Source organism: Dendrobium catenatum, unplaced genomic scaffold, assembly GCF_001605985.2.
Source record: "Dendrobium catenatum unplaced genomic scaffold, ASM160598v2 fragScaff_scaffold_220, whole genome shotgun sequence".
Classification (NCBI taxonomy): Eukaryota; Viridiplantae; Streptophyta; class Magnoliopsida; order Asparagales; family Orchidaceae; genus Dendrobium; species Dendrobium catenatum.
Genome location: NW_021318682.1, coordinates 544,575 through 568,313, shown reverse-complemented (window position 1 = coordinate 568,313; position 23,739 = coordinate 544,575). Strand labels below are relative to the sequence as shown.

General features: G+C 35.6%; 1 protein-coding gene across 1 annotated transcript in view; it reads right to left on the bottom strand.

Annotated features, from left to right (window-relative positions):
* Positions 1–7,681: 7,681 nt before the first annotated feature.
* Positions 7,682–23,739, bottom strand: part of LOC110099757 (helicase-like transcription factor CHR28) — a 30,906-nt gene continuing 14,848 nt past the window's right edge. Inside the window, exons 8-12 of the mRNA XM_020827013.2 lie at positions 18,300–18,430; positions 17,948–18,169; positions 9,734–10,342; positions 9,400–9,609; positions 7,682–8,172 (exon numbers count right to left, since the gene is read on the bottom strand). Coding sequence (XP_020682672.1) covers positions 8,068–8,172; positions 9,400–9,609; positions 9,734–10,342; positions 17,948–18,169; positions 18,300–18,430 — 1,277 coding nt within the window. The 3' untranslated portion in view covers positions 7,682–8,067. The remainder of the gene's footprint in view (positions 8,173–9,399; positions 9,610–9,733; positions 10,343–17,947; positions 18,170–18,299; positions 18,431–23,739) is intronic.

Here is a 23,739-nt window from a genome sequence, read left to right as displayed (position 1 = left end):
CTAAATCAACTTTTTAGTTTTTAATACAAAAATTTACAGTTTAAGAAATTTTTAAACTAAAAAATGCTTTAGAAATCAGTAATAAAGTTGTCCCAAACAAAACCTTACTTTCATGAGTTTATGACTTTGTAGAGAACCGTCCATAAATTTATCATAATTATTGGAGTTAATTTCCTATTTATAGTAATTTAATCATTATTACATATATTAATTTAGAAAAAATGTCTCAAATAAATTTGAGAAAATTTAGTTTATTTTAAAATATATAATTTGATTATTCAAACTCATTTGTGAATTTTAATTCCACTATTGTTTATACATTTGAAATTTCATGTGAAAAATTTTGGGGTTTTCAAAATAATTTCAATGAATTATGTTTTCTTATGACTTTTTTTTTTTTTTGGAGAAATATGACCATATATTTGATGTCATGAGCTTAGAACATCACATTGAACATTTATTAAATTTTTGGTAATTATTAGAGTTTATTTCCAAAGTTTGATAACTTAAATACTTATTATTTCAATAACTAAATAGAGGAAAATGGCTTAAATAGCCTTAAGAAATATTTTAGAAGTACAAGATGATTGCTTTGAATAAATGAATGCATTAGTTAATTTTATAAGTTTGGGAGTTGGGATAGCTACAAATTTTTTTTAGATGATTGTAAAACTGCTATTCAAAAATTGAATCTTTTTTAAAGCTGATGTAGAAAGCAGCTTCCTAGTACAATTTTTCTAAAAAAAATGATGAAAAAATAGTTGTCAAACAAAAATTAGAGCTGTGAACTGAAAAACAAAATAGTAAGCTTTAAATTTACATCTAATAAGCAAAGTATTTTTAAAACTTATGAAATTAGGTTTAATAAAGAAAAATTCTTTTAATTGCATTAATTTGGTGTTGGAAAATCATCTAAAATGATTAAGGAAAGCTACCAAAATACCAAATATAATTAGATTTTTTTTTCAAATTTATTTAATAATTTTTATAATTAATAGATAGTTACACCAATTATTAAAAATGCTTAACAAATCCAAGAAAAATTGAAATTATTTAGGGATCATCCCTATATGTATGTGATTATATAGCCCAATTTTCATATTTATGGGGTGTCTGTATCTTGAGAAATATATTTTTCTATATTAAAATATCTTATTTTTGTACTTAGAAAATGAATATCAACCTCAATATTGTTGCCCATGACATTTTTGACTTAGCTAAGGTCAGCGGACATGTAATGCAACTCCCCAAATATTTTATATTTCTTGTAATTTGCTTTATATTTTTTTATTTTGTATATTTTGGTGTTAATTATAGAAAACATTAAATATTTCTAAAAAAATACTTGAATTAGTTTATTGACAAAATTTCGTAAATTGATTATTATAAGTTAGTTAATTGTCCATTTTTTCTTAATTAAAACCCCTAATTGTAACACCTCATAGTACCCCTAAATAATACCATTGAGTGTAACATGCATCACATAAATATTTTTCCATTCAAAAATATTTAATACAACTTTTCTTTTTAGAAGTTCATATAAATCATCCAACCATAAGTTCATGTATACATCAACGAAAGCATCTTCCAAATTAAAACCTCAATAAACACATTTTTAGAGCCATTAAGGAAGTCCAAACAAACTGAAAGTAGTACAACATATAAAATGCTTACTAACCTCAAAAGTAGACTTCAAACATAAAATGTAAATACTTGCAGATTAGTCTTCTTTCACCTTTCCCTTTCCCTTTCTTGTAACAACAGCCAGTAATAAACTACTAGTGAGTTATGAAACTCCATAAGTGATGCAACTTGAAATAACATTTAAATTGCATGATTAAAAAATTTAGAACATTGAAAACATAAATAAAAATTAGACTATTTGAGCAAACTTCATAAATTCTCATTTGACATTACCTAGTAATTCCTCTTACATCTATACTGAATATCAATTTTACTTATTAAAAGATTTGACTACTTATTCATAAACATATTCAATGGAGGCTAGATAAACCTGGCATTATCGTCATTGTGTTACATAGAGATCTCTTTTGCCCCACTTGCTTTGCAGGTTTCATCTCTTTGGGGTCCCTTTTGCCCCACTTATCAAACAGTTTAATATATGGGGACCCTTTTGCCCCACTTGCATTGGTAAGTTATATATAAATCTTTATCCAAACTTTATTTTTAAATCGATGTTTAGTACACCTTCCATATTCATTATCCATACCAGACTTGCTGCATGATTTCTTATTCATTTATTATATAATATGAATATGCACATAATAAGTAAAGAAAATGATTTCTTTTCAAAACATTATCAATAAGAAAAATATTTAAATGAACATAATACATTTTTATTTAAACTCGCATAATTAATTTATGTAAGTGGTTAATCATACTTGAAAACTAGTAAGTATATTTTTTTTCTAGGCATTTCACAAAAGGTTGATCAAACATGTATAATATCAAATCATCTACTTTTATGACTACTTTCCAAAATGCCATTATAAGCATTATACATATATAATCATAAGGTATATATTTCTTAAAAATACTTGCATCACTTACCTCCTTGCCCAGTCGTCTCTTCCAATTCTCTACTTCGCACCCTTCTTACGATTGTATATCACCTCAAAACTGTCTCTTTGCATAAGACCAATAAACCTTTTCTATCACTAGTAGTAATTGATATTCTTGTTTTAGAAGTCTTTATTGTCTTTTTAGAAAGTTACAACATAACTAAGAATATACCATAAATCCTTACCTTCCTTCTTTCCTTCAATTCTCTATTATTCTTCGTTCCTCCAACTTAAACTCTAAATCTTCCTTTACTGCTCCTACTTTACAAAAACTAAAATTCATTACATAATTACATCTAAATTTTGAGAATAATTCATAAATACTTTTCATTAAGTATGTTGTTAATACCTGCTAACTCTTATACCACCAAAATCCATGCAAAAATCCATGTATTGCTTTAAACTGATTTCTCCATTTAGAGTTATGTTTCGAAATTCCAAGAAATGCACTGTGCTGTCAATTGTCACATGAGTAACTTCGAATTCCCTTGCAGATCTACAGCTTCCTATACAGTCCCGAGAGAGAATCGTCCGCATAAGTATTGGGTATCTAACGGTATTCGTACTTGATACCATTGGGTACCAAGTACCCCGTATTTGTGCGGACGGTGTGCACTCCGCACCTAAAAATGTTTCCAAATTTTGCCTTGTTGCCTACGTTAAGGATTAGGGAAATGAGGGCCCACCAGATAACTGCCATCACTCACACCCTTTGAAAATATTCCTTTATTATATAAATAATTATCTGATTTAACTTTAATTCTATTAGTTGTATAATACTTATCCATCCATTAAACATCAACTTAACTGTATAGCAGATTTTAACAAGCAATTAATATTACATTAAATCTACACTTTAGATTATAATTAAATAAACTCTAATTTTCATACATGTATAAAAATTGGGTCTTACACTAATTTTTTTCCTAATAAAAATTGGACCGGGAACATTAACTTTTAACTTTTGACATGCTCTTTAGGATTTCGTTGAGAAGACTTTTATACTAAAAAAATAGCTTTACAAAATAATAAAAAAGTAATTCCAAACAAAGCCCAAGTTATTCTCTTTTTTTTCCAAAGATTTAAAACTCTGCTATGACAAATTTAAAATGTTAAAAATTTAATTTTTAAAGAAAATTTTGAGTTTATTTTTGGAAATTTAAAATTAAATTAATTTTGAGAATTTCATATAAATTCTCAAATTTATTTTAAAATTTAAAATCTCCTAAACTAAATTTCAATTGTTTTGAATTAATCTATTTTGTAAGATTATGAAAATCGGATCAGACAATGAACTAGAAAAATGAGAGCAACAGGACGAAGATTTGACCACAGTTAAACTGGATGACACAATAAATACTAATTTAATTTAAACATAACATAATAACTCACATAATAATTGAGAAAATATTTCAAATGTGTGATAAAAATTAAACAAAATAAATAATTATGAATATAAAACATGAATAATTATAATCTTCTTAAATTTAAAGACATTAAATACCAAGTAACTTATCGTCACCATGCTCTTCTTCTTGATAGAACACTTATACAAATTAAATGACTATATGAGTATTCTGTATTCAGCTAAACTTGAACAGAAACATTCAACCTTAACTTTGCAGATATAGAAAATTTTGGTCATGACTTTTATTGATTGAAACAGTTATATATAGGCAAATCATCAAAATGATTAATAAAGGACTTGAGTGAATCCTTCAAGTTATACAGTAGCATCAGAAATGACTTCATCTCACCCAAAGGCTCGCGCTCGAGAACGAGATTAGGCTTAAAGACGGGGACGAGAATGGGAAGAAGATGAATAGCGAAATAGAATTATAGAATAGGATTTTCGCCTTTTCGGTTTCATTTTGCATCAATTGATTTGTAATCAACAGATCGAAAATGTTTTTTTTTTTTATCGCGCTGTTTTTTAAAATAGGTTATGTTCCCCCGGTTCAACAATCAAACTACCGGTTAGATGCTGTCGCGCACTGTTTCGTTCGAAGCCAAATTCCATAGATAAAAGACCTGATCAGCCAACCAGTTTCTGATTCAACCAATCCAATTTTTAAAACCTTGCTACTTTGAGCAAAATCGAGGTTTAAAACAATTGTGCATACACTTGTGTGAGATACTTATTAATCTATGTCGACCTTAGACTAACTTGTCTCGACTAGTCGGTCATTTGCAAATTATATCATGTATTTGTATTTAGAATTTATTTTAGGGTCATGTATAGAACACACATTCTACCTAGATTTATCTTTTCATTGACCTTTTTGAGATTATACTAGTCCTTTCCTAATCATACTTTTTTTACTAAGTTTTTTTTTTTAATTCAATCATGCTCTTTTGATTGGATTCCTTCTAGTATAATCATACTCTTTTTAACTATATTGATCTTCTTAGTCTAATCATGATCTTTTGAGAAGATTATTTCCCTTGACAATTAGACATACCACATTTGTCTAGGTAGCTTTATATTCATAATCCAGTTCAATTATTGGAGGGTCACCCTTACCATGAATTCTTGTTACTTGAATGAGTCACTCTCATATAGTAAGTACCTTTGACCCTACACTCTAGGTATTGGGGTCTTCCTCCATCCCTTAAAATTTTTATCTTTCATGTATTTAAACAACATTAAAAAAATTTGAACATTTCATTTTGATAATTGATATATTTAATCATCTTTATCTCGTATATTTGCATTCTCATTTGCATATAATTTGAGACTGTATAAGATTAGCTATGTATGTATGATCCCTAGATCTAGAATTGACATGCAACTATGAGTGTTAACCTCATTTTTGAATGAGGTCAAGTCCATCTCCTAAGATATTCTTGAAACTTAAATTTTCCTACCTTAAGTGTGAAATTACCCTTCGAATGCTTCTAAGGATATACCCAAGGACTAGGGTTGTCAATTTCGGTTCAACCGGAAACTGTCTCGACACTATTTGGGTCAACCTGAACCCGACACATTTTTATAAATGGGTCAATTTTTCGAACCCTAACCCGACCTACTTCGAGTACGGACCCGACACAACTCGAATGGCTCGAGGCTGCGAAAAAATTGCTTGTTTTCGGGTAACAAAATGGGTCAATCTCCGCTTTTCGGGTCAAAACAAGTCAATCTCAAGTTTCCGGGTCAAAATGGGTTTACATTCCTCCATCCCTTAAAAAATTTTTATATTTCATGTATTTAAACAACATTAAAAAATTTGAACATTTCACTTTGATAATTGATATATTTAATCATCTTTATCTCGTATATTTGCATTCGCATTTGCATATAATTTGAGACTGTATAAGATTAGCTATGTATGTATGATCCCTAGATCTAGAATTGACATGCAACTATGAGTGTTAACCTCATTTTTGAATGAGGTCAAGTCCATCTCCTAAGATATTCTTGAAACTTAAATTTTCCTACCTTAGTGTGAAATTACCCTTCGAATGCTTCTAAGGATATACCCAAGGACTAGGGTTGTCAATTTCGGTTCAACCGGAAACTGTCTCGACACTATTTGGGTCAACCTGAACCCGACACATTTTTATAAATGGGTCAATTTTTCGAACCCTAACCCGACCTACTTCGAGTACGGACCCGACACAACTCGAATGGCTCGAGGCTGCGAAAAAATTGCTTGTTTTCGGGTAACAAAATGGGTCAATCTCCGCTTTTCGGGTCAAAACAAGTCAATCTCAAGTTTCCGGGTCAAAATGGGTTTACAGGTCAAAATGGATCAATTTCGAGTCAACGGGTCAACTTAAACATGACCTGATTTTTGAAACGGGTCGAATTGTTGAACCCTAAACCCGACCCATTTCGAGTCCGGGTCAACCCTAACCCGAAATTTTTGGATCGAAGTTCGAGTCGAGTTTTCATGTCGTGTCAAATATTGACCCTTAAACCTTAGGATTGGGCCTAGAATCCCTTGATTGATTCTTGAATCTATCTAATAGGTCAAGAAATGATAGATTCAATAGGTCAAGAAATGCTAGTCAACCCTTTTGACCTGTGGTTAAAGGTGATTTGACCAAAGTCAAACCCAAAACCACAAAAGCAATGCCTGAATTATATTACCTCAAGGCTGAAGCTTTGTTTGGGACGGCTTTCTTACTGCTTCTTAAAATATTTTTTAAGTACAAAAGTTAAAATTTTTGTACTCAAAACTTGCTTTAAGAAGCAATAAAAAAGACGTCTCAAATGAAGCCTAAATCTGGCTTTACATGACAATAAAATGAATATTTGTATACAATGAGTTGAGGAGCAAACTTGCCTGATTCTGCGTTTACCTGCATCCTTTGCTTTGCCTCAATCATTAGATTATTTCTCAAATTAGTATTAATCATACTAAACAATAATCTAAAAAGTTCATCATAGAGTTCCTTTCAACAATTGCACTTACCGGGTAGAACCATTGAGAGGGCTCCACAGTTCCAATCTCAATTGCCTTGCGTAGATAAAATGAAGAGCAAGTCAGAATACGTTATATTCAACAGTATGAGTATTGAGAATCGACCATCCACCGAGCAATGAAGTATATATTTATAATTATTTAACAAAATGCTGATGCAGCTGATCACTCGTCAAAAAAAATGTCCATAGAGCTATAAGCAAGCAGCAAAAACAAGTTTATTGGGCATGAAAACGTTGATCACAGGTACAGAAAATTGCAGAAGAAGAAAAGGATTGAACTCATGGAGAGAATACTGATCAACCTGCTATTTTGATTACGATGACAGTAAAACAAAGGGATTTTTACATACATAACACCTAATACTATTGAAAATACATATTTAACACATAAACTTCTATATTTACTAATATAACATCTAAAACTCTTCTTTTAATCAATTCTAGCATTCCATTTAAACCTTCCGTTAAAAATCACTATCAGCGACTGTCTTCCCCGTCAATGGCATCCTTTCACAGTGAATACAAGTATCTCATCGTTTCAATGGAGTAGTAGAATAGAAGGAAATGAGGATTTTATGTTGTATATTAGTAAATATATAAGTTTAGGTGTTGAACATGTATTTTCAATAGTTTTAGATATTAAAAATCCCAAAAAAGAAAACGGTGAGAATAGCCAACAAGTTAAATTGGTATTATAAGCATCAAACATATACAAAGAATAGGTATCAATGATCTAATTGAAGAATTGAAAATGCAAGTATCCCCTATCTGCTTCCTGCCAACAATCATAACCAAAGAAAAATCAAATCAAATAATGGGGAACAGGTACTTCAATCGTGGGGTGAATCCAGGCTCTACAAGGGCTTTACATGTATCTTATTGAAATTGAATGACTTGATTGGCTGATATTTTGACTAAAAGCTATACCTATCTATATTTCTACAAAGAGCCTCCAAGGCAAAGAAAAGAAATAATCCTAGGTTAAAGGATCCACCACTATCATTGACTGCTTAGCAAGTCAAAACGGTCAAACCTAGCGTAGAGAATGATGGTGTGTTACGCCATGAACAGATATTTCAGGTCATCCACTGTTAGACGAGTCTGCCGGCTTCCAGATTGGTCTTCTCCGAAAGCATAAGCAACCATCTTTCGTTTCTTCTCCTATAAAATTAAATAATAAAATGAAAATGTAGACAACATCACGTCAAACAATAACCACGAGCACGGTGAAAGTCCAGCGTAAAAGAAAATTGATCTCTAGCAGTTCACAATGCGTAAATAAATCACCCAAAACATACAAGGTTTAGGGGGTAATGGTGTGGCCTGTTTGTGTTATATCATCACTTATTTAGTTAAGTAGATAATTACGAATTTTATTCTAATGATTTCTTGGGGTTTATTTATGAAAAATAAAATGGGAAGCCATATCATTGTTCATGATTCTAATAATTTGATGATTAAGATGTCATTGAATTCTTTATGAGAAGTACATTATTATGGATAAGAGCAAATTTAAGAAGGGGCATGACTGGGTATGGGCTCATTATATCTTTATATATATATAATATTTATTAATAAGGCTCAGCATTTGATATTTTTTTTAGTAATAAAATTGGTTTATGTACCCACAAACAAAAAAAAATTCTAGCTCCATCACTGATTATGAATACCATTAGCATAGAACTGATTATTAGTTGACTAAAAATCTAAAATTAACTGCATTTATGACCTTATTGCTTACAATTGATGACTTCATCTTCGATATTTGCACAAGATAACATGCAAGGCACACATGTACTATGTACATAGTTAAACAGATGATGTTAAATGTTTATTTTGATCTCTCCATAAGGGAGAATTGACTATATAGATCATGCGATGTACTTTATTTGGTTTGGATGCAATCGACCAGTTACATTTATAAGCTAGGAGTTTGTGAACACAAGGTGAGGCCAAGTTTTCCATTATACTGAACTTGTTAGCATGTTGAGTATAGTTTCAAGTTTGAATATTGCTCCAAAAACAAACAATTTTTTTGGCTTGTATCAAACTTGAATCGAAGCAAATTAGTCGAGCGATGAGTTGAAATTTTGAATTAAAATTCTTTTCTATCCAATTTCAAGCCTTCGGTAGATCGGATCGACCTGGCTCAAAATCAAATTGACCCGAAATGAAATCAGAACTAGTAATTTTTATATGTAAATATATATGCATGCATGACACATAGATGACTCAAGTTAGAATCCCACTTTAGTACATTAAAAGTTAAAACCAATTGATGTTTTTTTTAGCAGCTGTCTGAACTTATCAAGTGGCTATTGTTTTAGACAGATTATAAACATTTCAACCTCTCAATATTTAACGTTAGAATTTAGAAAGAACAAATACCTGGAGAGCCAATATACGATCTTCAACAGTGTCCTTCACAGTCAACCGAGAAACTGTTACAGGCCTTATCTGTCCAATACGGTGTGCTCTATCAATTGCCTGGTCTTCAGTTGTAGGGTTCCACCATAGATCTAGAAGAATAACATGACAAGCTGCAACCATGTTCAAACCCAGACTTGCAGCTTTCAGTGACATAATAATGACAGTTACCTGGAAAAAGTTGTGTTCCGAAAAACATAATTAAATGATTCATGGTTAACAGGTGAGGTGTACAAAAACATCTTATGACTAATGAAAACATTACAGTGAGGAAAAACGAGGGATATTTGCTAACCTCTGGAAGCATGTTAAAATCTTTGATGGCTTTCTCCCTAGCTGCGACAGACATTGTTCCGTCAAGTCTCCTATACAATATGTGGTAATCTTTTAAGGAAACCTCCAGCAAATCCAACATTCTAGTCCACTGGGAGAAAACTATGGCTTTTTCTGTTTGCTTTACATTTGAAGTTTCATGATTAGACTGTTCAGCAGAAGTATCAAATGAACAACCTAATGAATTTGTATTGACTGTGTCTTCTAAGAAGATAGAGGATTCATTATATGACTTAGCAGATTTACAAAGTGAAGGTGAACTTTTGGAAAGAGGAAGAGAACAAAGGATCTCAAGGGCAGCCCTTATCTTTGAAGAACCAGTGCAGAGGCTTTCTTTAAAAATTTCAGGCCCATGCTCCACGGAAATGGGATTATCAGGGAAAAGGCAAAGCCCTGGTTGTTCGGACAGACAACTTCTTAAGGTGTCCATAGAAAATACAGAGCCACCACTTAGTTTTTCTCCACAGTTCGCCGAGGGACAAATGTTGTCGTCTCCTGTTAGATGCTCACAAATGCACTGATTGCAGAAAACATGTCCACAGATGGAAACAACAGCATCCTCAGGCGGGTCCTGCATGGATGACAGAAAATATAATTGATGACATTTTAGGCCAGGATCACGAATAATGATACTAACTAGGACCAAGTTGGTTAATTTATTGAGGAAAAAAAAAGTTAAAATCTGCATGAATTGCGCCAACTAAAAGGCGCACCGTGGACTTCAAATCATCATCATGATCAACCTTCTCTACTTAGCACATAATGTTATAACTATTTTAAGCTAATAATTTTGCACAATTTCTATCAAAATTATTTATTGTCAGCCTTTTTTTTAATCCTTCAACAATACTATTATCTAAATGCCTTATATATGAGCCTTCTACCTTCACTGCATGGCCAAGCCACATTAATCTAATTTCCACTAACATATATTTAATGAATGCTACTCTTACCATCCCTCTAATATAATTACTTCTTAATCTATTCTTCCAATTTTTTCTCACACATTATTTATAAAGTTCATAACCTTCCTTGTATGAAACTCATGCTTAGTGTTATGGTATTGCTTCATAACGTGTATATTGTCCAACTTCCTAAGGGCCTTGCACCCTTGTACATGGTAGTCTCACACTTTTTAGACATAGCCTCTAAGTAGTACTAACTTTTAGTCATCTACTTAGATTAGTCCGCCACTTGTCTAACCAGTTGAGGATGCATTTAGGATATTAATTTATCTTATTTTTCATCTAAGACGCAGACATCTCAAGGTTTTTGACTAGAAAGTTGTCAAATATTAAACTAAAAAATTAGGTGTTAACTACAAGACATAACGCATCAATAGTTAACCTGAGCATTTAAGAATTATTGACTTGTCAAGTAATGAGTTCTTAGTTCATGAAGTATGTAATTTGGATATTTTTGAGATCTTTATTATACAATTTGAGTAAGCAAATTAAATTGTAAACTCCAATGGTTGAGTCCAAAAATCTGTGGTGAGGTTCTTAAAGTCAAATTATTTAGCTTAGAGTTCCCTGAGCCAAGAATTAAAGAACATCATATTTTATTTAAATTGCCTAAGGAAGAGTTCCTTGAGTGCTTATTGCACTATAAGTGATGAGGACATTAGCAGAAGATTTCGACGTGTCTACCATCAGAGGAATTATAGATCGATGGCTACGATTCAGAGTCTTTATTTATGATGCATTTATGTATCTTATTTTTATTTATGTTCTGGTTTACCATTGTAAACCCAAGAGAGATTAGTTTATGTTGTAGCCCCGAGGGCATTTGAGTCTTTGTGTTTTTCTTTTATTTGAGGCCTATATATGATGGCCCTCCCTATTGTATGAAATGATGATTGATGAATGAAATTTCAACTTTTGTTCTTCATTTCTTTGTGAGCTCTTGAGACAAGAGAGAACCCTAGAAGAGGACCAAAGCAATACCCGACAGCCGCCGGAAGAGTCCGGGCTCTCGGTTTCCCCTTCCTCTTTTTTCTTCCCCCACCTTTTCTCCTTACCAAGCCGTCGGCCACCTTTCCTTCACCCCCACACCGCCATCCACCCACACCATCCCCTAAAGTTCGGCCACTCCTCTCCCCTCCACCCATACCCATTGGCCCCCTTCCCCCCTCCGCCTTAAGCCACCGACAGCCCTTCCATCCCCCACCAAACCAAGGTCCAGCCCCTCCCTTAGCCACCGGCCTACCTAGCCCAAGCCCAAGCCGCCACCCCTTCCTTCTCCACAAACCGTAGTTTCAAATTCAGATTGCCTCTTAAATACCTTCCTAATTTATTTTATTATTAATTTGAAAAGTATCTTAATTTGAATTCAAATGAAATTCAAAACCTTTCCTAATTAATAAACCTATTTTAGGAAGCCTCCTCAATCCCCTACAATCTAAAATTAAATTGGGATTCATTCAAATTTCAACATTCATTACACCTAGACACATTCATTGAACGCGGACAACCCCCCCCCCCCCTTCCCTTTTCTTTTGGCCGGCTTCCTCTCTCCCCTCTCTTCTCCTAATTAATTCTCTCTATTAATACTCTTAATCAACACCCTTTCTTCAAGGTTGACCGCCCCGCTCAGTCCCCCATTAAAGTAGATTTGAATTTCAAATTATTCCATCCATTTCCAATTATAAAATCTGAAATTAAATTGCCTAAGGAAGAGTATTGGACTATAAGTGATGGAACATTAGCAGAAGATTTTGGCGTATCTACCATCGGAGGAATTATAGATCGATGGCTACGATTCAGGGTCTTTATTTATGATGCATTTATGTATTTTATTTTTATTTATGTCCTGTTTTATTATTGTAAACCCAAGAGGGATTAGTTTATGTTGGAGCCCCGAGGGCATTTGAGTCTTTGTGTTTTTCTTTTATTTGAGGCCTATATATGATGGCCCTCCCTATTGTATGAAATGATGATTGATGAATGAAATTTCAACTTTTGTTCTTCATTTCTTTGTGAGCTCTTCAGAGAAGAGAGAACCCTAGAAGAGGACCAAAGCAATATCTGATAGCCGCCGAAAGAGTCCGGGCTCTCGGTTTCCCCTTCCTCTTTTTTCTTCCCCCACCTTTTCTCCTTACGAAGCCGCCGGCCACCTTTCCTTCACCCCCACACCGCCATCCACCCACACCATCCCCTAAAGTTCGGCCACTCCTCTCCCCTCCACCCATACCCGTTGGCCCCCTTCCCCCCTCCGCCTCAAGCCACTGACAGCCCTTCCATCCCCCACCGAACCTAGGTCCAGCCCCTCCCTTAGCCACCGGCCTACCTAGCCCAAGCCGCCACCCCCTCCTCCACAAACCGTTGTTTCAAATTCAAATTGCCTCTTAAACACCTTCCTAATTTATTTTACTATTAATTTGAAAAGTATCTTAATTTGAATTCAAATGAAATTCAAAACCTTTCTTAATTAATAAACCTATTTTAGGAAGTCTCCCCAATCCCCTACAATCTAAAATTAAATTGGGATTTGTTCCAATTTCAACATTCATTACACCTAGACACATTCATTGAATGCGGACAATCCCCCCTTCCCTTTTCTTTTGGTCGGCCCCTTCTCTCCCCTCTCTTCTCCTAATTAATTCTCTCTATTAATACTCTTAATCAACACCCTTTCTTCAAGGTTGACCGCCCCACTCAGTCCCCCATTAAAGTAGATTGAATTTAAAATTATTCCCTCCTTTTCCAATTATAAAATCTGAAATTATATTCAGACTTTAATTTATTCACCCCCCCCCAACCCACACACACCCACCCACCTAAACCAAAGCTGAAAATTCAAGAGACCTCCCCTGGTCTTGGCCAACCACTCCAACCTCCCCCCCCCCCTCCTCCTCCTCCTCCTCTTCTTCTCTTCTCCATTATTTCATACACCCCCAAGGAAGAAGCTACACAACCCGACCTCCTCATGAATGGTCAATCCTGAAAGAGACCACGAATTCGTAGACAATCATTAAGGACGAGTAGACGTGTTGAGATCATCCTTCTTCGACCTCAACTTGGAGATCGACGACTACGTCGACCGGATTCTCTTCACTTTAACGTCTGTCATTGACGAGCACCAAATCTGCGGATAGTTGCGAGTTATTGGACATCCACCAACTTCTTCCCCACATGCTAACTTTTCATTGGGCAATACTGCATGCGTTTTTTGTCTTTTAGTGACATCTTTAAGTTTGCTAACATTATGCTTCCGCTAAATCCACCTCAACAGTGAAAGTGAGAAGAACTCAAGGTGAATTTTCTATTTGTTCAACGATGGATTTCTGTTGTTTATGCCTCTAGCTCTACTATAAGTTTGTTGTTATTTTAAATTGTCCTATTAATCTTTCTTGTAACTGCATGCCAAAACACAACTACAATTAAGAAATCCTAAAATCTAATCTTGTGAAATATTAATTTTAAAATTAGCAAGCTTAACAAATTTTTATTAAATACATGCAATTCCTAATATGTTTCACATCAATAAGATTTTGAATATATATGATTACACTTTCATTTGAAAAGAAAAGATAATATAGTTGCCTTAGAGTATGATTTTATTTCTCAATCATAAGTAAAAAAAAATATGTTTCTTTGGAAACATCTCTATTTGATCAAAAGTGCATCCTCAAACATTGTCCTAGATTCTTCTAAATCAAGTACAAGACTGCAAGCTGCTTCCAAAGTGGTAACTCCTCTAGCGAAAAGTTCATTACGAAGGTCTTCCCTAAGGCCAGCTCTAAACATAGATAGGATTTAGGCAGGTGTAGTGGTCTCTTGGTCACTACAACGAATCATGTAATCATCAAAGGCAGAAATGTAATCTTTCACGGGTTTACTACCCTGAGTCAGTCTATTCCATCTATCTAATAGTTTGGGGTAGTAGAACGGAGGGAGGTATTTTTGCTTGAGCTCTTGCTTCATAGCTCGCTAGTCAGCGATGGGGTACTCGCCTCGAGCTTCACGCATATTTTCTAGGTTTGTCCAATATTGACTAGCTCTACCAGTAAGCTTTATTTTAGCGAACCTAACTTCCTATCTTCTAAAATATTATACCACTTGAAATAATTATTCATCCCTTTAATCCAATCCAAAAAAACTTGGGGGGTACCATCAAAGGAAGGGGCATCTATGCGGATGTTCTTAAGTAACTGAGCGTCATTGTCACTCCAATTTGGGTCATGACCTATGGGTTCCTGATTGGTCCTATGGTTTTGACGGTAAGGGTCTCGAAGAGGTCCACACTCAGCTCATGCTTCCTCAATATAAGGAGGAGGAGGCCTATAAGGGGTATAAATCGTATGGTTTCCTAGTCTTTCAATGTGGTCTAAACGTTCTCCAGCTTATCGTCTAAAGTCAGCCAACTCTCCTTGGGTTTCTCTAATCTTTTGGGTCACAGTTCCTAACAGACCTACAATTAAGTCTAAAGTATGTTGAATTTGCTCGAGGTCTATTGACTCAAATTAGGTGACTGATGCAGACACAATAATAATGTAAAGATGATGTATGGAGGTGGATGCAAGCTATGACGTCTACCAAAAACAAGCGAAGAATCATAGAATGCAACTAAGACACAACCATGCTCGAATACCAAGATGATGTGAAACATAATAGGAATTGCATGAATTTAATAAAAATTTGTTAAGCGTGCTAATTTTAAATTTAATGTTTCACAAGATTAGATTCTAGGATTTCTTAGTTGTAATTGTGGTTTGGTATGTAGTTACAAGAAAGATTAACATGATAATTTAAAATAACAACAAATTTATAGTAAAGCTAGAGGCATAAACAACAGGAATCCACCGTTTAACAAATAGAAATTTCACCTTGAGTTCCCCTCTCTTCACTCCTGAGGTGGTTTTAATGGAAGGATAATTTTAAAAAACTTAAGAATGCCACCAAAAGACAAAAAACACCTGCGGTATTGCCCAACAAAAAGTTAATCAGAGGTTAATGTCAAATAACTCGCCACTGTCCGGAGACTCGGTGTTCGTCGATGGCAGATGTCAAAGTGAAGAGGGTCCGGTCGACATAGCCGTCGACGGTGTTGTCAATCTCCAAATTGAGGTTGAAGAAGGGAGACCGGAGAATATCTACTCGTCCTTGAAGATCATACACGAATCTGTGGTCTCTTCCAGGATCGGCCATTCATGGGGATAAAGCCGATGGTGTAGCTTCCTCCTTGAGGTGTATGAAATAATTGAGAAGAGAAGAAGAAGAGGGGGGGGGGGGGTTTGGAGGGGGGGGGGGGGGGGGGGTTTGGAGAGGTTGGTCGAGGCTAAGGTAAGGGGCTTCTTAATTTCAGCTCTAGGGTTAGAGAGGGAGAAGAAGCAATTCCGAATTCTAAATATTTAATTTCAGATTTCAAGGGTGGAAAGGAGGGAAATATTTGAAATTTAAATTCCCTCTAATTGGGGGAAGGAGGGGGCAACACATCTTGATGGGGCTTTGATTGAAGGCAATAAAAGAAAGTGATTTAATTAAGAAGAGAGAGAAGGAGGGGGCTAGCCAAGAGAGAGAGGGGAGGGATTTGGAAAGTGTCCACATTCAATAATATGTCTAATACAATGAATGTAAAATTTGGAATTAAATTCTAATTAATTTCAGATTGGAAATCAATTAGGGGATCTTCCAAAATAAGTGTAGGCTAATTAGGAAAGAATTTAAATTTCGAATTCATTTGAATTTGAAATAAGAAACTTTCCAAATTAGATAAAGGCTAAATTAGGAAAGTAATAAAGGGTTAATTGAAGGGGAATCAAGGGGTTAGGGATGCGTAGGCCGGAGGCTTTGGATGGGGATCAAGGTCTCGGATGTGATGGGGGAGGCCGGTGGTTTGATGTGGAGGAGATGGGTTTGGCCAGCGTGTGTAGGGTGGAGGTAGGGAATTTGGCCGACGGTTTGGGGTAGGGATGGGGAATTTGGCCGTCGGTTTGGGTGGAGATGGGGGAGGGGTGTGGGTGGCCGATGGTAGGGGCTGAGGGAAAGGTGGCCCGCGGCTTGGTGAGGAGAAACGGGGTAGGGAAGAGAAAGGGGAAGGAGAAACCGAGAGCCCGGACTCTTCTGGCGTTTGTCAGGTATTACTTTGGCCCTCTCCTAGGGTTCTCTCTTCTCTCAAGAGCTCACAAAGAAAAGAAAGCAAAAGGCTGAAATTTCATTCATTAATCATCATCTCATACAATACTGAGGGACCTTATATATAGGCCTTAAAATAAAAGAAAACATAAAGACTCAAATGCCCTCGGGGCTATAACATAAACTAATCCCTCTCGGGGATACAATGGTAAACTAGAATATAAATAAAATACATAAATGCATCATAAATAAAGACACTAAATCGTAGCCGTCGATCTACGATTCCTCCGATGACAGACACGCCGAAATCTCCTGTTGATGTCCTCATCATCAAGCCACCCAAAAAAGTAGGTGATGGTTCAAATAAAACAATATTGCCCATAAGAGCAACTTCCTTAAGAAACTATAAAGTTCGACAGTTTCACAACAAATACATTTATCAGATTTATAATTTTATGTTAAAGATTCTTACACAATCTCCATAAACAAACCAAGCTATCCATTATTTTTTACACGTTTTCTTTAAGGCCATGCTATTTCAAAGTTCTCCTTCCCAGTGAACTATCCAGCTTATTGAATGGAAAGAAAAGCCAGCATATACACCATATTAATGTTCACAGCACTCTAAATTGCGGTTAACCAAGTCATGACAGAATATTCCAAAGAGTAGAGACTATAGGGAATGACAGACCATTTATTTTAAAAAGCAATTAAGTAATTAAGTACATTGATAATTTATTCAGTAAAATTAAGTGATAAAGAAAATATAAAAAAGCAAACAAACATCACCAATAATCTTGGAACATAAAAGAGATGATTTTAAATTATCTAATTAAACAAAAGTAAAAGCAGTTAGTTTAACATGTGATGCAAAAAAATAAAGACAACTTCTCGAGGATTCATTCACATGCAATCCTGTCCTTAGCTTCCTCATGCATCAACTTGCTTCTTGTTCTGAAATTTAAAAAAAAAAACTCCCATAAAAGTTACAGCGTGCATTTGATTCAACAGAGAGCTTTCAAGCACCGTATACATTAACAAAACTGCATTCAACACAACTTTTAAAAGCAAAAAAAAAAAAACAGAAACAAACAACTCACATTGCAAATGGTACAGATCGCTAAACAAGCTTCAAGACAGCTTAGAAGATTCATGAGCTTATCCTTTGCTAGCTTCTTTGCTGTATTTAAGGAAGACTTCCAAACAGAATTTGAATCACGACCTTTTACCAAAAGAGGGTGATCACAAGCTTGCCTAAGCCGCAAAAGCATCAACAAAATGTTCACATAATTTTGCTTAACGGTTCCAGCATCTGCATAAACCTGAAGAAGGGAAACCTTAGGTAAGGAGCCAAAATAAAATCGAAGAATAACCAAGATATACAAATGAGGCTACAGACACAAACAGATTGATGTGTGTTCAATTGAGAGGCTACTTCTTTAAAATACCCACCTTAAATTGCTCCCGAGATTCAGCTTCCAATGCCAAATAAAATTCAAGCTCTTCATCAGAGAAATCAACCTTCTTTAAAATAACTGTCTTTGGTGGCAATGCGATAACTGGCTTTCCATCTATAAGTGTGCCTATACACAAACATTTTTTTTATAAAAAAAAAACATAAACAAATAGCGTTTAACAACATATGCAATAGCACTGAACAAAGATATAAAGTCCAATTAGTTACAACAATCCTTTCAATTAAGTGTTAGTTTAGACTGCTGAAAGTTCTAAATTTAATAGAACTAATGAATCCTTATTAGTGCAAGCTTATAAACAAGATGGAATATTTGGACAATAAGAGAGACAAGAGGAGTTAAAACTACTCCACAACATAAGGGTCTAAACTTGGCCAGACCCAGCTGGCTCAGAGTTGGAATTTGCAACAAGGTTTTAGGATTGGGACAAAGTGAAGATAGGGTCAAGTAATGGTGGCGCCCAACCTCATCTCTAATAAAGCATTTTATTCTATCATACAACACTTTACAACATATTTCATCATATTAACAACAGCTGCATAAGCCCTCCAACCTTTTTTTTTTTTTTGCACAAACCTATAAATCTTAATTATTTATTTAAGAATAATCAAACGATGTCTAACTTGGTAAGTTAGGAGTGTTTTAAAAAGGATGATATCAAATCCACTAGAAATGAATTTGAGTTGTAGAGCCAAACTCAAATGTTTCAAGCTTTAGTCCACGCTAACTTCAACTCGACATATTGAAATCACAAGCCGTAAATGACAGGGAAAAACCACTTAATAGACATGAATGAGAACAATCTGGGGACGTAAGCCAAGTTTAGCTGGCATACTAAAAAATTTAGTGTTTGAGCACCATATGAAAGATGTTGCAAGCCATGCATTGTAGTGAAAGCCAGTTAGTGGGCATAAATGTGAAACATCACAGCATCCTACCAAGGTACCTTGAGCTGTTGAGCGAAAGCTTGGCGATGTGGGCCATCTCAACCACACTTCATACTATAGTTTAAACATTCCACTACTTCTCGTTATCACTACTATTATCTACAGTTTTAGTATCTAAATATAGAATATAGTACAAAACACACCTTTTCTATTGTTTTGCTTGATCTAGGATGCAGAGATACTCCTCAAGAGAATACTAAACATATATGAAACTGTAATAAAAAAGATGGTTAAGCAATATTATCAATTTACTCTTGGTTCCTTATTTATTGTTTCTCCTAGTTATTGTTGTGATCTTGTTCTGCTACCACGCCATATTGGTATCAGAGCCATATCATCGAATGGCAGAAAGCAGTAGACAGCAGGCACCCGACGACGATCAGAGTCTGGAATTCTTGTGGATGGCGCAAGCCAATCTCACTCGACATTGAAAAACTCACTGTAGAAGTTTCCAAGCTCTCTACTGAAATGCGTCGCGAGCTATATCAAATCAAGACAAGCGGAAACAATCATCCAGTTGTGCCAGCAACCACATTGGCTTTATGGACAGCTAACCCTAGGGAGCACAACTTCAAACGACCGCCTAGAAGATTCTAATTTAGAAGAGGAAGAAAGTGAGCAGCAACACCACTTTGAAATGTCTGAGTCCACAGAAAGGGATCTACCACATCAAATCAAGACAAGCGGAAACAATCATCCAGTTGTGCCAGCAACCACATTGGCTTTATGGACAGCTAACCCTAGGGAGCACAACTTCAAACGACCGCCTAGAAGATTCTAATTTAGAAGAGGAAGAAAGTGAGCAGCAACACCACTTTGAAATGTCTGAGTCCACAGAAAGGGATCTACCACATCAAATCAAGACAAGCGGAAACCCCCCCCCCCCCCCCCCAAGGAGATTTGGAGGACAGTTGCGACATCAAGGAGAATTTCATGTAAAACTGGACATCATTCTTCGACAAGCGACTACACATTGAAGATTACGTGGACTGGGAAAGAGCCGTTAAAACTTTTTTTTTAGTATATGGAAATACTACCATAGAAACAAATTAAATATATGTGGCTTGTAGATTGAAAGGAGGTGTAAGTGCATGACGACAGCAGATAATACAGTCTCGAAGCCTTAAAGGAAAGGGTAGGGTTCGGAGTTGGTACCAAATGAAGCAAATGCTTCGAGGTCACTTCCTACCCACATATTTTAAACTAATGTTGTACCTACAATATCAGCACTACACTCAAGGAAATAGGAGTGTTAGTGATTATACATAAGAATTTTACAGACTTAGTGCCTGCAACAACTTAAATGAATCTGACAACCAAATGGTAGCTCGCTATATTGGGGGTTTGAGGGAGGTCATCCAAGATAAACTTGAATTAAGCTTTGTTTGGTCGATGTCACAAGCAATCAACTTCGCCTTAAAGGCGGAACTACAACTCAATCTGCATTCTCGTAGCTATACCTGTAGAGGATTTGGCAAATATTAAGCAGACCACCATAAGGCACTAGCGCAAGCTCAAACCAATGCACCTGCAGCAGTGACATCCAACACCCACAATGCTGAGAACAAATTCCCAAACATAGCAAAAGCACCAATGAAGGATAATTCATATGTTAAACCATCCCATGTCAAAATGTTTTAGATATTTTCAAACCAGGCCACAAGTCTAACGAATGTTCAAATCATCAACAAGTGCAAGTGTTGGAAGGACAACACCATGAAAATGAAGTTAACGCTGTAGTTGACCACAAGTTGGAGATAGAAGAATTGATGGGTGATGAGCATGAACCAGTTGTGTGTGTGCGCTTCAAAACTTGCAGTTAGCACCTTGGCAACCGATTAACTCTCAGTGAAATGCCATATTCTGAACACAATGCGCAATTAATGGTAAAGTTTGTGACTTATTGATTGATAATGATTGCACTGAGAACATAGTGTCCATAATAGTTGTTCAAGCCTTGCACCTCAAGATGACAAAACATCCCCATCCTTATAAGATCAGTTGAGTCAAGAGAAAAATGCATATCATTATATCCAAAATGTGCAAAGTAACTTTCTCTATTGGTATACACTATGTGTCTAAAGTTGTATGTGACATCCTTGACATGGACCTTAGCAACTCATTCTTGGTCGACCATGGCAGTTTGATATTGGGGTGGCTTATGATGGCAAATCCAATGTTTACTCCTATGAATAGAAGGGTAAGAAGCTTTGTTTCCTTCCAGATCCACCATCTAACAATTTGACTATCAGTAGCAAGGATAAACCAGAACTCAATATTGTCTCTGGGAATTCCATTCTTCACTCCTGGTGTGACAGTACAACTATGTTGGCTATAGTTATAATGGAAGAGAATCCTCATATTGAAGATCATTCCATTTCCAATGATTTACAACAATTGTTAGCAAAATATTCAGATATAATGCCAACTGAGTTTCCTGCTTGCCTTCCACCACTCTGATCCTTACAACATCACATAGATTTTCACCCAGGTGCATCATTACCAAACCTTGCACACTACAGAATGAGTCCCAAGGAACATGTTGTTTTGCAGGGCATAATCAATGAGTTATTGTAGCAACAATTGATACAACCCAGTTTAAGCCCATGTGATGTCCCTGCCTTGCTAGTGTCAAAAAAAGATGGGTCCTGACGAATGTGTATTGATAGTCGAGTCATTGATAAAATCACTATCAAGTATCACTTTCTAGTCCTCTGTTTGAAGACATGTTAGATTCCCTAACATGTGCCAAAATATTCTCAAAGCCATATTTACGTAGCGGATATCATCAAATTCGCATACGACCTGGAAACGAATGGAAAACTGCTTTGAAAACTCGTGAAAAGACTATATGAATGGAAGATAATGCCTTTAGGGTTTACTTTGATGAAATTCTCGTGTTTAGTTGCTCGATCAGTGATCATTTGAAGCACTTGGCTGAAATTTTTGAGTTGTTGAAGTCGCTAACAGAAGTTCGTAGATTTCACGACCTCGCAAACTTTTATCGTAGATTTATCTGTGGCTTTAGCATACTCATGGCACCAATAACCGATTGCTTGAAGCTTCCATCCTTCTAATGCTCTACTTAACAACAAAATAGATTTGAAGCCATTAAATAAGCTATAATTTCTACACTTGTTGTAGCCATGTCAGATTTCAACAAATCCTTTAACGTGGACATTGATCCTTCCGCTATAGGCATTGGCGCCATACTTTCACAAGAGGACAGACTCATTGCATTTTTCAGTGAGAAATTGAGCCCACAAAGGCAGAAATGGTCCGTCTACCAGCAAAAAATTGTATGTCGTCGTCCGTGCACTTAAACAGTGGGAACATTACTTCATCAGGACTTCGACTTGTGAAGTGATCATCGAGCCTTACAGTACCTCAACACTCAGAAAAACATCATTTGGATGCATGCTAGGTGGGTGGTTTTCTTACAAAAGTTTAGTTTTGTTCTAAAACATAAAATAGGAACACAAAATAGGGTGGCCTACGCATTAAGCGGGAGATCTGCCTTGCTGACGCAACTACAAACAGAAATCACTGGTTTAACTTGTCTTAAAGAATTATATTGTCTGGATAAATATTTTATGGAACCTTGGCAAAGGTATTCGAAGGGCAAACTTATCGTGACTTCACACTTCGACATGGATTTCTCTTCAAAGGTAATTCCCTATGTGTTCTTGAATCCTCTTGGCGTCAACATTTACTCAAAGAAATGCACTATAGCGGCCTAGCTGCTCACCTGCAACGTGAAAAAATGCAGGAGCAACTACAACAACATTTTGTTTAGCCTCACTTAAGAAGATATGCCACATGATTTGGGGAAAAATGCCCCATTTGTCAAATGTACAAAGGAAACAGCCAAAACACTGGATTATACATGCCATTACCGATCTCAACTTCAATTTGGGAGGATCTGAATATGGATTTTGTGCTAGGCCTTCCACTCACTAAGAAAGGAGATAATTTGATCATGGTAGTTGTTGACCGATTTTCTAAAATGGTTCACTTTGTTACTTGTAAAAAGAAATTCGGATGCACTTCGAGTTGCAAAACTATTCTTTCATGAAATTTTAATGCTCCATGGAGTACCTCGAAGCATTACATCAGATTGAGACATTAAGTTCATTAGCCACTTTTTGCGAGACATATGAAAATAATTTCATACTAAAATTAGGCTAATCTCGGCATACCATCCACAATCCGATGGACAAACTGAGGTGGTAAATATAACACTCAGCAATATACTTTGTTGCTTGGTTCAAAACAATCCTAAATAGTGTGATGACTTCTTGAGCCAAGCTAAATTTGCCTTCAATTCTATGTCTAATACATCCACTAGAAGATCCCCATTCAGCATAGTTTATACCAAGGCACCTAATCACACAGTGAACTTATTTGTTCTTCCCCAATGCCACAGTAAAACTTCCACTCAAATGACCGAGCAATTCAATTCAATATTAG